General features: G+C 49.7%; 1 protein-coding gene across 8 annotated transcripts in view; it reads right to left on the bottom strand.

Moving 5' to 3' along the window:
* LOC125711978 (AP2-associated protein kinase 1-like) overlaps window positions 1-15,200 on the bottom strand; it is a 36,627-nt gene that overhangs the window by 6,457 nt on the left and 14,970 nt on the right. The window contains exons 10-21 of one of the 8 annotated variants that reach the window (XM_048981582.1): window positions 14,929-15,086; window positions 14,064-14,278; window positions 10,768-10,961; window positions 10,444-10,655; window positions 10,135-10,227; window positions 9,321-9,416; window positions 6,334-6,438; window positions 4,928-5,014; window positions 3,630-3,782; window positions 3,234-3,341; window positions 2,563-2,633; window positions 2,202-2,322 (exon numbers count right to left, since the gene is read on the bottom strand). In XM_048981582.1, coding sequence (XP_048837539.1) covers window positions 2,227-2,322; window positions 2,563-2,633; window positions 3,234-3,341; window positions 3,630-3,782; window positions 4,928-5,014; window positions 6,334-6,438; window positions 9,321-9,416; window positions 10,135-10,227; window positions 10,444-10,655; window positions 10,768-10,961; window positions 14,064-14,278; window positions 14,929-15,086 — 1,588 coding nt within the window. In that variant the 3' untranslated portion in view covers window positions 2,202-2,226. The remainder of the gene's footprint in view (window positions 1-2,201; window positions 2,323-2,562; window positions 2,634-3,233; window positions 3,342-3,629; window positions 3,783-4,927; window positions 5,015-6,333; window positions 6,439-9,320; window positions 9,417-10,134; window positions 10,228-10,443; window positions 10,656-10,767; window positions 10,962-14,063; window positions 14,279-14,928; window positions 15,087-15,200) is intronic. The other 7 variants (XM_048981595.1, XM_048981589.1, XM_048981546.1 and 4 more) reach the window with 7 other exon arrangements.

Here is a 15,200-nt window from a genome sequence, read left to right as displayed (position 1 = left end):
ATGAAAGCAGTCCTTCATTTGGGATGTGATGGTTATAAACTTAAGTTTCTGTCATCATTCCGATTCCAAGATATTCTAGATCAGAGATTCGGGGGAGAAGTTGCCTTGCCTGTACCCAACCCAAGCAGAGTAATTCATTAAAATCAAATGAAATGAGAAATAATCTGAACCTTGAAGCATCAGTATAAGAACACCTCCCCCAGCCCACCCCCATGTGCTGACCAGTTCCCCTGTGAAGCTCTCTCCAGGCCCTCTGCCTTATCACTGGGTCACCCCCCCATCCCCATATTCAGTGCCATCAGACAAAGACTGCAAGAGCCGTAACTGCAGCTCTGCAGTCAAGCGCATGAAAGCAGCCCAAAATCTGCGATCTGCACACCACCCACACAGTCAGCACTCTAGGCTAAGCTGGCGATCAAACAGCTTAATGTTATTTTTTTATACGTAAAAATGTTATTAAAGTATAGGGGAAAAATAAGCTTGTCCCATCAATCCCAGATAATATATACCTAGAGCACACCCAGCAGCAAAGGGGTGGATGTTAAAAACATAAAAATCACATTTTTGCCCATGTGTCTCTCTGTGTTCCTCAGACAATGAGGAATAAACAGTTATCTTCAGAGAAACAAAACGACAAGAAATAAAATGGACACCGGAACTTTACACTTGCAAATACAATTGTGAAAAGAACATAGAGAAATAAAGAATTCTTCTTTAAACTATAATATATATGTGTAACTGCAATGAGAATATTCTAAAATTTATATTTATGATATTCATTCTATAGCACTCTATAGTCACATTTATTCTTACAATGATAAAGTCTTTCGTAATATTTTCAACATTATAATCACACTTTATCAGCGGCTTTGCACACAGGGGCTTAGAGCACGTGATCACGTCTGTCTGATGGCAGTTCAACAACATACACTGTTCAGGTCAAACACACGAGCACAATGAGCGCAACTGCACACTGGCTTTGGACAGCAATGGACAGTATGAATGAAGTGGCATTTCAGTCTGTAAGGAATGAATGAATGAATGAAACGGGACAAAAGGTCAGAAAAAAGATAGGGCATTTTCTAGTCTGCTGTCACACCAAGCCCAACGATGTCATCCTCCCAGTCACCATGCCAACTCCCTGGTCCTTCATCATACCGGTTAAAAGTTTGGCCCCAGGCCTGCTGCCGAGGGCATAACAAAAAAAAAAGAAAGATTGGTTCCGAGAGGCAACCAATCAGCTCTCTCAACCAATCATTTTTTGTTCTGTCCTCAGAACAATTTTGCGCAAGTAAAACTCCCATGAGCCTGACTGGCTGGTCCCCTGTACTCTTCCTAAAGAAAACTGCTTAAAATCCCTTGAAAGTTCCTGTCAACACAATGAGCGAAAGCTCAAACGGACTACGGCAAACAGGGACAAGTGCGAGGAACTGATGATGATGGCGGAGGTGAGGCGGAGCCCAGTGTGGGCATGCGGGACTGGGCAATACTGCTCTCATTTATCGTTAGTACAACATGCGCCTTGTGCTTATGGGTAAACTTACAGGAGAAACCCTGCCGGCTTGAGACAGAAAAACACACACAGACTATTTTCTTTAAAACACTAAAAGAAAAACAAACTTACCTACATTTCTATTTAACACAGCACACAGAGTTTTGGAGTGACTATTTATTCCATACTATTTATTAACTGCACAAACTCGAGTTACAGTCCCTGTTTAACACCCACAAATAAGCAGCTACCATGCTGATACGCTAACAATGCGGCCTCCCATTCTGCCAGCACTCCGGTCTAAAACACCCGTCCTTGCGGGAGTGGTAAGAGGCCTGAAAGCAGCACATGCTGCCCGGACGCGAGTATTTACAGGAGGGTGACCAGAGGGAGGCCATGAGGGACAACTGAGACACGGGACGATATGGGGTTCGGAGGGAATACACCGGCTACGGCTAATCAGATCATTCAGAGCTGGCCGTGTCTAAAAGGCGGGTTGGGGTAGTCGCGTCATGAATACCACAAGGGTACAAAAGACTGAGGCGCGGCAGTAACCCAAGAGCATCGTGCGTCATCCTGCTCCTGTGTGCTTGCAGCGCTAAGCGACACGGAAACAGAAACCCCTGGGAGCATTTACAGTGCTACACCAACAGCATTCAAACACTTCTGATGCTAAAAAAAATGCTACCAGGAGGAAACAAGAACGTACAATGGGCTAAACTCAACAGGGAACGTCAGTGATGCAGCGTCGACAACAGGGCTGGGCTGATCGCACTGGGCTGTGCCCGTGGGCCGTGGACTCTAAAGCAGGACTGTTCGGGGTGATGTGACTGTAAGGAGGAATGGGGATACATCGAGGGAGTCAGGGGACCAGTCCTTATGGATGATGGTTAGGTGATTATCAGGGAGCAAGAGAGCGAAATCAGCCAAATATTTCAGGGATTGAGTGAGTGGTTTGGGAGGTGGGGAGGGACTACAGCAAAATTCTTACATGACCAACTTCTACCCCAATTTTGCCAAATGCTCCCCCCCCCACCCCATCCCCTCTACAGGTCGATGAGCTGATCCACCAGTAGGAGTGAGCGGGCCAGGCTGGGGAGGCTGGACTCTGAGCTGCCGCTGTTGTTGCGTGAATGACCACCTGAAATGTGCCAAAGAAGGGGAAGGGAGGGAGGAAGAGAGAGAGAGAGAGAGAGAGAGAGAGAGAGAGAGAGAGAGAGAGAGAGAGAGGGGGGGGAAAGGTAGAAGGAGGGAGGTAGGGACAGATACAGGACAAAGGAGGAGGTGGTGAAATGCAGCAGTCAGAAAGTAGTAAAGGACGGGGGTAGGATGAGAAAAGGGGGAGAAAGAAAATAAGTAGGGGTTACCCCCCCTGGAAGATTTAAGGGAGAGTTCTTTGGAAAACGGAAACTAAGTTACTACAGCAGACCTGAGGTGGCACAGTGAGCATTAACCAAACATGATGACAGGAAGTTAAGTGCAGTCCTGTAGTGTGCGAGCATGCTGGGAATGGAAATGGAAATGAGGAGGCCTGTCTACTGCAGAGTCAGAGCTGCGGCGCCCGCTCCCTCGGGGTGGAGCCAAGGCCCAACAGCACGCCAGTCAACCTCTTACTAGCTCCAAGCAGTGGCCCACAGCTGGGGGAAGGGGGAGGGTGGGGAGCCGCTGGCTGCGCAAGGTCAGAGGTCAGGGCCACGTGATTCCAGGCCCGCCCTCCTTGATGCATAACTGCTAACCTTACCTTGGTTAGAAGTTTTGGAGATGAGCACGGGGATGGGGTCAAACTCGTCCTCAGTGCTTTTCTCCGCACACTCGGGCCGCTGGAAGCCTGGCATGAGGCAGGAAGCATCTTCAGTGGCGGAGGGGGGAGGGGCATTAATGCAGTACAGGGATACAAACAGCCAAGGCGTCAAAGCTGCTGTTTACTTCAGGGCTGTGACCAAGATATTAACCAAAAATGGAAGAAGCTGCAAGATACTCCAGTAGGTCATGCACAGAACACTGGACCAAAGGGCTGCCAAGGCAGGCATGATGGCGTGTGTTACAGAAGTCACAGCAGACTGGCTCGGACAGAAGGTTTTGGTTGGATGGAGAAGAAGCCTAATGCAAATGGTGGGGGGGGGGGAGGGTTCTTTACCCGCAAGGGGCTGGCTGACACCATGGGATGTGGGGGCAAACTCATCCAGACAGGAGGCAGAGCCAGAAGGGGGTGTGGAGGCAGAAGGGAGTCCCGTGTTGGAGGAGTGGGACAGCAAGCTACCCAAAAGAACATCTTCACCAGCCAGAGAGTCTGGAACAAAGGAGGTGATTGTGGAGAGAAGGTGGAGGAATGGGGTACAATCAGAAAACAAGTTAATAAGAAGATGGAGATAGCAAAAACAATGGCTGTCCCCACAAAGTGATATTCTCCCCATTTATGCAGACACATTCAACTGGAGAAATTCAAGTTAAACTTCAAAGCTACAAAAGCAGTGCCTTCTCAGTCTTGATCCTTCACCCTTCAGGCCAGAGAGTCAGAATTGTCCTTAACCTTAACTACATATGAAGCCATTTCATGATACACTGGCTGTTTTATACTCGAGTGGAGTTACCCCACCCGTCAATACAAAGTACCACCCACCAAGGAAGCCCCTCACATCCCTGAAAGGGTTATTCCAGAAGTGAGGTCCAGTAATATGCAAAACGTCGTTTGCCAACTTAACACCAGAGCACATGGAACACAGGAAGTGAAGATTGTCCGTCTGCGGTAAGGTCAGCTGCTCCTGACGGCAGTTTGCTTGGCTGCGTTAGCTGGTGTAGGTAGACCACAGGTGATCGTGGATTTGACCTTCAGAGTCCAGGGAAAGCATCTGCTAACCTATACTGTAGGATTACACACTGAAAACTGAAACCCTGACCTAAGAGAACTTTAGCTTGCTGCCATATTTAATGAAAACTGAAAATGTATCTCTGTGCGAGTCATGTGTAGCCTACGGGGTGGGAAGCTGAGGGCGCCTTCAATATGGAGATAAAAATAAAACCGCTGGTCTAGCGAAAAGCAAACGAAGCCACAATGTCACACCGAGCCTGTTCCTACAGAAAAAGGACCCCGGCCTGCTGGAGCTGCCCGTCCAGTCCTCCAGCGAGGCCTAAGTCAGTCCTCTAATGCAATGTTTCTTTCAGAATTCCCTGCCTGATACTGTATATATACACACATATTGGCTCCTTGCGAAGGCCGGGAGGAAGCAAAAATGTGAAGTGTCTGTGGGTAACCGAGGACCGGATTGGGAAACTGCTCTAATGTCATAAAACTCCAAACAGGCAACCTGAATTTCCCCTCATATTAACTAAGGGACCCCAAGCAAATGGGCCAGACAGCGGACTGACACATGGGGATGAGGGCCATAAGCCGGTCCAGAGAGGGATGGGCAAGGCTGGCACAGGGGATGCGCTGACCTGGCAGGGCTACAGATGCAGGCTCCGGCTGTGGCCTGGGGGCCTCCAGACCAGGGATCAACGAGTCCATGCACACGTCCGGCTTGCCTGAAAAAGAGCACGACACATGACGGCAAGTAATGGAAACGCTCCTCTCCGGTGACAATGTTATCATGTGTTGAAGCCCAGACACATACTGCGATGAAATAAGCTGCCACTGAAACCAACACTGGATACAATACACTGAAGATCCCAGTTTATACATTTAAAATAGTTTCCTTGTTTTGATAGTGGATGTATGTAATTTTTGTTCTTCATAGCCGTTCATAAAATATTTTGATGTTCAGTGAATATTTATGCAGAGTGACATTTGTGAGGCACTGAAACGGAAAATGGGAGACAGCAAGCAAACGAGTGAGGGTGGGAGGGACGGGGGTGTTATAGAAAATTGAACAGAGGGTATATTTTCCTTAACTAGCTTTTAGGTAAACTGCTTTTGCAATGTATTTTTATATTGTTGTAAGAACGCCTGGGTGACAGACAGCTGACACTCACGAAAGCCTAAAAAAGAATTGAGGTTTGAGCCAAGTGTTTTAGAGCATAGTACTTGTCAGAACTGACAAGAAATGCAGACTGAGGGGACAAAGGCGTGAGCAGCGAGCGCACGTAGCAGACATGGCGGGACCACCACAAAGACAGAGGCCATGCAAAAACGTAGACGCCCCCCTCACGCGCCCCATGCTGATCACATGAAGTATACATACTTGAAAGATGCAATCTGTATAAGGCATATATATGTGTGTTACAAAATGCACCCCCTACCCTAACCAGTTTGATCTGCTTCAGAGGAGGGGGCAGGAGCTGTGAACATACCCCTATAAAGTTTTTGGAACATTACCACGGAGATACTATCAAAGTGGTTATTCCCTTTAGCTCAATAATAAAGCGGAGTCACATACAAAGGCCCCCGTCTTAGTGTCATACATTTCTTGGACAGCTGGCAGAGTGGAGCGCCATGTGAAGTGGGCACGGAATGATTCTGCTTCAGAGGTCACATCTTCAGCTTCAAAGGTCACATGGGGATGTGCCGGCGGGGCTCGCCAACGATCTTAATCCATCACCTCAGATTTGAATTTCAGATATAGTAAGGATGCCTACAGACCTAAGAGGCTTAACTAGCATGGTCTGTGGGGGGGGGGAGCATGCATGGTGGTAGTTACAGTCATGCCTAGCCGAAGACAAAGGGAGGTGACTGGAGACATACAACACAGTCAGGCTAACGACCTGTCGAGAAACCGAATGATCATAAGAGACAGTGACAGCATGCTGGACAACCATAACTCCAGCACGCTGAGAGCAGTGCAGCGTCAGCTGGGGGTGGGGACAGAGGGGCCAGACGGTGTGGGAGCTGGGAAGGTGCCCATTACCGTTACCGGGGCCCTCCGCAGGAGTGCCGAAAGGGTCAGTCAGGGGTAAAAGGTCAGGGAGCAGGAGAGATGTGTCGGGGGACCTCAGGCCCTCTATCAGCTTCTCTGTGAGGCGGCCAGAGAGGGAAGGGGAGAGAAGCATGGGAGGAAGGGTGTGGCGGAGAGGAGGGGTGAATGACAATGACAAGGGGGCAAAAAGAGGGAGAGCGATCAGTAGCAGAGCCGGCAAAGTGGTCAGGTGTGACTGGAAGGAACAGGCTGGATAATGACAGGGGGCAGCTAGTCTTTCATTTACAATGCAAAGCATGTCTTTTTGCAGAAAGGAGACTGGAAAGAGGCGATATTCAAACAAAGCAATGATCGACTTGGGGACTCTCGTTTCATTCTGTGAGAAATTCAGCAAGGAAAACAAAAGCGGCATCATAAAACACAAGTACCCATGCAAAAAATATTACTGTTCATCCAGCTGCACACCATCAACAGTGACAAACAGAATAAGAGCATTTGGACCTTGAGTTCGCCATGTGTTTATATGTCAGTCTGTACAGGAGACAGCACTGTGCTAACACCACGTAAATCCCACAGGATGATAAGACAGCATGCACTCAAAATAACGGCCTCTTCTGGATACAAACTAGCACTGCATGCATGCAGAACAAGGAAACGATCAAGCTGAAGGTCCGGGTCACTAATTTTCCTGTGTTGAAATCACACTGAACTATATTACTGCTGTAAGCTGGCAATAAGATGCTACCTTTGCCAGGTACTGCAGCCTGTGTTTCCCACAAAATCAATAGTGACTGGCAGTGACATACATAAACCAGAAAAGAAAGCAACATCTTGCTAACTAAAGGAACCAGACTTTTTACTTTGTTATTGTTATAACCCAGGTTAGTTCTGCCAGACAGGATGCAGAGAAGATTTCTTTTACAGTTAGTCTTGTACGTGGCAACTGTAGCCGTCTGAAGAGCTTTGGTCATAGGGTGTTAGTTTCAGAGATCATGGGCCATTACAGGCAGGGGATCGAGCCCAGCATGCCAGGAGTTAAACGCCGTGGGCCCTCGGCTCAGGCCCCCAAACCCCGCTTGTGTTCTGGACCTCGGCTGAGACTGGAACATGCAATACTGGTGAACTCCACCAGTTCGTGCGGATAGAGGGAAAGTCGGCACCACCCAGCAGACAAGCGGCTGGACCGAAGGGAAGTGTTTGCTCACAGAACATCTGTTAGTGCCGCCCGTGGGCGTGGAGGGCTGGCCAATGGGCATGCGTGGGGGCATCTTCTCAGCCACCTTGCTTCTCTATACTTACAGTTTGGGCGGCTGACTGGGCTTGGGGCTAAGGGGAGCTGGCGGGGATCTCAGAATATGGCACAGCACAGGTGCTCCCTCGCCCCTTTCACTGGGGGAGAAAGTTCAAAGGTCACGGCTAACAGCAGGTAGTGCCCACTTTAGGACCATTCGACGTCCCCACTGAAGGGGCGGCAAAAAATCACAGCAATGGGTCGGGCAAAACCATTAGGTGCAAATCCACAACTAAAAGACATTTGCATAATCATCTTAATGCCCCTCCATTCAACATCGTGGTGCAGACCATCCATCTATCACCCAATTCCTTCTTCAACAGAGCATCACGTGGGGGAGATTGGGGGTGGGGGCGCCATCCCAGGCAGCATAGAGCACAAGGCTGAGGACCCCATACAAGTCCAGTGCTGGACATCGATTCGATCAAGCTACACGTCTTTGGACTTCAGGAGCAGCTAGAATCCATGCCCCTCCCCACGATACAAGGAGAACATGCCTCCTTAATTCAAACATGGCCCCCATGAACGCTCAATGCCACAGACATGCCCCCGGTTACATAACTCCTCAGCGCACCATCCAGCCTCAGACATGGAGACCGAAAGCCACAGGAAACATTGTTTCAGTATTCCATTGGGTTGAGCATTAATAAGAAATCCCAAAAGGAGATCATTCCTTACGCTTGGGCTCCAAACCATGTCTTTTAGAGATGAAGCCGTGCGTCATCCCATGTACAATCAGTCTTTCAAGCTGTGTTGACTCATCTGATAGCCTCTAACTGCTGCCACTTCCTGTTCTTCAGCCCCGCCGTGGATTAGTGTGATGAGATATTCGGGGCTGTACCGATTTCTCTTTCTAAAATAATAATGACTCTCTCCCTCCAGTACACAGGATCACCCAACACATTTATCAGACATGATCCACTCCATAGGAGTGTCCATTTGCTGGTACCTGAAGATCACTGCTGGGATCACATCCCTTCATGAAGGCTTGAAACCCCATGCGATAAAGCTGCGTGATATAAGGAGATGCCTAAGGGTGCCTAAGTGCTTCGTGGGTCTCCTCCACTTACACTGAAACATCCACCAGCAGTTGGCAGATCACATCCTTATAAAATGCCACATGTGAGATTAAAGAGGAGCTACAATACTCAGATACTAACTAACAATAGAATTTTCAGCGAATTCTAAACATGGGAAAATTCTCTGCCTTTGCAACCTGAACAGCAACACACACACACACACACACACACACACACACACACACACACACACACACACACACACAAACACACACACAAACTACAAAGAGCGAGAGACTGCGAGCATGAGACAAACAGAAAGCCACTCAATAGGTCCTGCACGCTCCTGTGCCTTAAAGGAACAGCAGGATTAAATTCCTGCCAGGGGCAGCAGTCAGTAACACTTTTTGTTGAAAACAAAGCAATGAACAGCAACAGAAACCAAGCTGATTTGTCTGGCACTAAGAAACTTGGGACAGGCCACATTTCCCACACACTGGTGACAGTTCAGAGGAGGATAACGACGCAATGCTTAAAAACTGCTCCACCCAGGAACCACGCAGCTATATACCCCAGACCACAGAGGGCTCTGGGGTTAAGCTCTCAGCCATCCGGGCCTGGGAACTGCAAAGGTATAAGTGAAAAGGCAAGTCGGGTGTGGCTGTTACCTGGGGTGTCAGAAAGGGACTGGGAGTTGAATGGGTCCGGGACAGTCAAGAGCGGCACACCCGAATCCAGACACAGAGTGTCAGAGGGTCTCTCAGCTTAGCAGGAAGAGAGACAGGGACAGATGGAGGTGCGTGCATGAGGAATGGACAGACAGAGAGAGAGAGAGACAGAGAGAGGAAGTAAATAGCACTGAAGGAGTAAAATAATCTGACAGCTAAGATTCAGAGAACCACTTTGTTTCAGCTCTACCAGCTGGATTAATGACTGGCTACGGAGATGCAAAAGCTCACGTGAGGTTATGGGACATGGGGTGCATCGCGATAATGTTCTCTGCAACAACGCCGAGAACCTGGACCGTTAGGAGACTCTGGGACACATTGATACATGCGATAAAGAGGTAGTATGGGACTAGTCACTGTACCACACACTGGCTGAACATGCATTTACAGGGGAAACCTCACAAGCCAACGCTGAATCAGGGGGTAACAAAAAGCAAATAGTGAAAGAGGGTGGGGCCACAGACAGATGAGGAAGCAGAGAGCCGCTGCGCCCAAAAGGCCAGGACTCAAGAGGGGCCAGTTTGGGAACTGGGTAAAGACGCAGGACCTGAAGGGGCAGCGAGTGGGATGGGAAGCGAAGCAGGAGGTGCAACGGGCATGACACCACAAGCCTACTTAAGACCTCAAAAATGAATAAAAGTGTAAGACATGAAAGGGTGAATCTTTAACAATATTATGTAATCATGGAGTCACAAACCTGAGGCCTTATGGGAAAAATGGCAAGATGAAGGAGAAAGGGGGTGTCGCGTGTTACCTGCAGGCTGGGTGAATGCCTTGGGGGCTGGGGCCATCGACAGCCCAGGAATGAGGTCCCCTGCGGGGGCACTGCCCCTCTCGGCTGCCTTGCCTGTCACATGGGCAGAAAAGCAGGACAATTACACAGGAAGCGGTGACACACCAGTTAGCCACCTCTGACCCAATCAATACAGACAGGCAGCAGCACACAGCTAATGCTGCTCCTCTGGCAATTATCAGTCCAATCAGAAGGCGGATCATGGCCAATCACTCAAACCCCCACTGAAAAGGCCGCAGCCAGGAACCGCCCGTGTAGAGCAGGCCTTACTCTCGGCAAGTCTGCCGAAGTCCTTGTTGAGCAGCTCCTCGGCGGTCAGCTTTGAGAAGTTATCGTCGCCGAAGGGATTCCAGGCTGGCTGCTCCACACAGTTGCGAGCAGTTGGGGGCGCCGTGGAGGCCACCAGGGCACTGCTCTCAGCAGGCTGGTACACGCTTTGCTGGGAAGAGCATGGGGAGCCCGACGGCGTCGTACTGGCCGATCTGGGAATCGCACAGACACACAAAAACACTATCAAACCACGAAGCTGTGTTCGTTAGTAATGTTTGCGCCTTTTCTCCCTCGAACCCGAGGCCACCCAGGTCTGCCGCTCACTTGGACTTGTTGAGGCTGGCCTCGGCGGCCGCAGCCTGCAGCAGCTGGGTGGACTGGCTGGCGGGAACGCCGAACACGGCACTGTGGGTGACGTCGCTCAGGATGCGCCTGTGGCCCCCGCGGGCCGGAGCCTTCGGGGAAGAGGGTGGTGTCAGGGAGCCCACCTTGTGGATGCCGCGGGCAGGAGTGACGGGCTGGCCAATCAGAGAGAAGCAACAAGGTCGCCACAGGAGGAAGGAGATAAAAAGACAAACTGGTGCAAACTGAAGGAGACGTTGATGAAGTTAAGAAATTAAAACGGATTAAAACAGCAGAGTAACAAAATTAGCAAAAATACAACATCAAGATTACAGGAAGCCAAGATCAAGATTACAGGAAGTTCCAAGCACCAGTTCAAAGAGGCAAAGCAGATGATTAGCATGGTAGAGACTGTCAGAGGTGGCATCAGTCGATTACAGCAGTTATCGCAAAATGTAGCCACCCTGAAAACAAAGGGCCACAAGCATGGGTTTCCAGGGTAACCATATCAACTTCCTGGTATCAAAACTTTCTGTGTAAGAAACAAGCCTTGTAATTTAATGCCACTTAGTATTTTGTTGCCACAGCTTTCTACTCAAGTTCTTGTGTACCCAAGAAACAGCCAAGGCAGCCATGCTGCTTTCAACACTGACGACACGGGAGAAGCGGCCGTCTGCCCCAGGTGTGCTGCAGGGAAACACGCCTCGCACCAAGGAGGAGGACTAGCCCTGCCTCTGGCATCCTGTAAAAGACTTGGAGGTGCACAGCCCAGGAGCACCTCACCGACTTTCACACAGGCCCACAAGGTGACATCTCACAGTGCTTCTATTGCCCGTTAATGACGTAGAATCGGAAAGGATGGATCCTGCTGTCTATATGGCTTACTGGGTGCATGGGACAGGGGGACATTTGGGAAATGCAGTATTGCACAGTCCCGCGGTATGTAGGGATTAGCAGCTGAGAAGCTGCCTGGTGCTTTTGGTGCACGGAGACAGGCATCAAAACGGTGTCCCCTGCAGGGCACAAGTAGAGGAGATTCCTCTGCACAGGAAACCCACATATCAGAACCTCAAAGGACTTTGTTTTCCCCAACAGAACAGAGCCAGCCCCCATTGCTCTCCCAGCCAGACATCTGTTCCATCTGTATCAAAGGCCAAGCAGCAGCTGGCCCAGGTAGGGCTGCCTTGGAAGGCAGGAGCGCAGCCTCACTGTTATCAATGATCAGTGTGCAGCTGTAACCGGGGGAGTCGAGTTACCCAAACTGCATCAGCATCCTGTCCTGGAGGCTCATTTTACTAAGAAAGGCTGCCTGCCCATTATTCACAACTCTATGCCAATTATGGACACAGGATGCAACCCGAGCTATCTGACTGGCTGGGTAATCGACCAATCCCCAGCTCTCCCTTTCATGTGCCAGATTTGCTAATGTTCGACATCTTGCAATTCTGCACGGGGGAATATCTAAAAGCAAACAGTGCACACAGAACTCACAAGCAAAGCTGTTCGCAAACCGTCAGCATATTAAAAATAAACGGAAGGTTGACCATTCCGAGAGAGCTCCAAGTCAGCAAGTGGGAAAAACGCAGCAGGAAGGAGAGTGCAGCGGACAGGACAATCTATTGATAACACTTACAGGATAAAGTCACTGTAAGCTGCTGGAGTGACAGTGGGCAGCATGAAACACCAATCAACTGTCTGTTTTACTACCTATTTGTTGGACAGATTGATCACAAATGGTCCATTGTTCCATCAAACAATACAATTAGCAAGTTAATTAGCACACCAGCTTAGCATATTTCATGCCGGGTAGCTAGACATTAGCAGTCAGTAAGTTGAGCTCTTTATATATGCATTCCTGAGTGGAAGATGGGGCAGGAATGTTAGCTGATGAGCAGAGTCATTCACATCAGCACGGTCCTACAGAGACTCATTATATAAAATGGAGCTCCGCTTTCTCTCCGGGAGGGGAATCGCAGCCGGAGCCAGCATTCCCAAGCCAGCATTCCCGAGCCAGCATTCCCGAGCCCCACTGGAGCCTTTTCCGCGGCCTGATGCCACATTTTCCTGAGGGCTTCCGCTTATGCCAACCGTTTTATTTTGGTTCCTGCCCGCTGCCTTTGTTTGTCCTCAGATCAAGTTAATTTTCCTTCCTTCGAGTCACATGGCCCCATCTGCATGTCCGCCCAGAGTATGTTGCACATAGAGCCTACTGTTTATACGCAGAAACATTACTCGGGCTTTGTTTCTATTTATAGTCAGACAGTCAGCATGTGACTGAGGTACCTTTATCTGGCAGCATATGATGGTTCAGCCCAATTCACAGTATCATCTCCCCGTGCGTCACTGACTTTCCAATAATTACGAACTTTGATTCTCAGAGATATATTTTATGGATGCTGAGATAAAACTGAATGCCCCCAAAATGATAGGAATCCACCTGTTAAATGTGACATGCCCCCCCTTATACTTCCCGATGAGGACTACTGTGACCTTACAGGCGACCCCGAGGATGTGTCCTCACGGAGAGAGACCCCTCACAGTACTCAAAACAATCAATAATCGACATACACTGCGCGCACACACACAGACACAGACACACATACACACACACAGATTGGCCACATGTAACTAGAGTGTCTTACAGTGTTTCTTAACCCGGTCCTCGGGAAGCCCAGACAGTCCGTGTTTTTACTCCCTCCCAGCTCTCAAACTGGAGCAAAAACATGGACCATCTCCGAGGTCCAGGTTGAGAAACTCTGCTCTAGACCATTACACTAAAATGCTTTTTTAGACATTATGGTGTAGGTGAAGACCATAATCCACACTAAATAGCCGATGTCCTGCTACATTCATCAAGTGCCTCATGTCCTTTGCATCAATAAACCAGTTCATGTGCAATCAAATCATAACCAGATGTAATCTAACGCTCAGATCGGCATACATATACTACTATCTTCTCTTACTCCAAGCATTCAAAAGGTGCTTAGCATGAAGCATTATATATATATATATATATATATATATATATATATATATATAAAAATATAAAAGGGTACCCAATCATGGTACCCCCCTCGGAATATGGGATATGATTGTCGACAGGTTACCACTCGCTTACTACTTACTATCTACTCAAATCTACGGACATTCGGCAGCTGTGGAGATGAGGGAACCCAGTGATTGTACCAACCAGACCCAGCACTGCAGGACCTACTCACAGCACAGCTGAAGGCAAATGATAATTCCTCTGCGTGTGCCGGTTACAGGTTCAAGCTCACCTGCTGTGAAGCCTCCTGCTGCTGTGGGACAGTGCTGAAGTAGGCGGCCACCTGCTGCTGCTTCATGCGGAGCTGCTGGTGAGAGGGCGTGGCCTGCGCCTGGGCCGCAGGGGCCACGGGCTGTGTGGGCGGAGCCTGCTGCTGAGCCACGGGGGGCAGCGTCGCCTTCTGTGGCTGCATGGCTGAGGTCGGGGGGCCAGCGCCGAGACCAACTGCTGTGGACCGTATAAAAAGCAAGAGAACGGCACGGCACCATTAGGAGGGAAGAAGAAACTATTTGTTCGTGTCTAACGGGAATCAAAATCACCCACAGCTTAAATCCATCTGCAGGCAGGAATCCCAGCAGCCCAGGACAACCACAAAAGGAAAGCCTAGGCAAGCTGCACTTTCACACGAGACACGCCAAGAAGAACCCAGCATGCAGAGGCCTTTCAGCACAATCTATTGTGGTGCCGTGGGATTACACAGCGCATTAGGGAGAGAAGGCGGATGGAAATCACGGCCTGCACATTTACAGCGGGAGGATGCACTGGCAGGTCTCTGCGCACCAACTGGTCGGTAGCCATGTCTCTGTCCAGATTAGCAGGTATGTGCCCGCTGTTTTGGAGGGCTTTACCGGCTCGTTCACTTAGGATGCTGAAGGATAAATAGGCCATTCACACTATTTCAGAGGTTGAACTCTTCCGCTTACATGCATGTGTGTTTGCCAACCAAAGCACTGAGCTGTCACCCTGAGGTCCATACATCAAAGGCACATCAGCAGTGAGGACTAACAAGCTCAGAGCACCTCATGGTCGGCGATGATCTGAATGATACACACGCTGCTACATGAGAAGCATTAGCAAGATGAGGGCAGGGCATGTACCAACGGGCGGGGCAGCCGCGGGGGCACCCGTGGGCCTCTTGCGGGGTGTGAGGGCAGGCTGGATAGGCAGTATCCCGGCAATGGGCTGGGCCTGGCCCCCTTTGGGGCGCTGCCGGGGGGCGATGGACGTCTCCATGGTCGGTATGGGGTCCGTCAGCCTGAGGGGGGCAGTAAAAGTGGGCTGGGGCTTGTGGCCACGTTTCAGGTCAATCCCACAAAAAGGCAGAGCTGTGCTTAATGGGAGCTTAATAATGACACATGGGTATAAACGC

The sequence above is a fragment of the Brienomyrus brachyistius genome, chromosome 2 (assembly GCF_023856365.1).
Source record: "Brienomyrus brachyistius isolate T26 chromosome 2, BBRACH_0.4, whole genome shotgun sequence".
In the NCBI taxonomy this organism is placed as follows: Eukaryota; Metazoa; Chordata; class Actinopteri; order Osteoglossiformes; family Mormyridae; genus Brienomyrus; species Brienomyrus brachyistius.
This window is presented reverse-complemented; position numbering and strand designations above follow the sequence as displayed.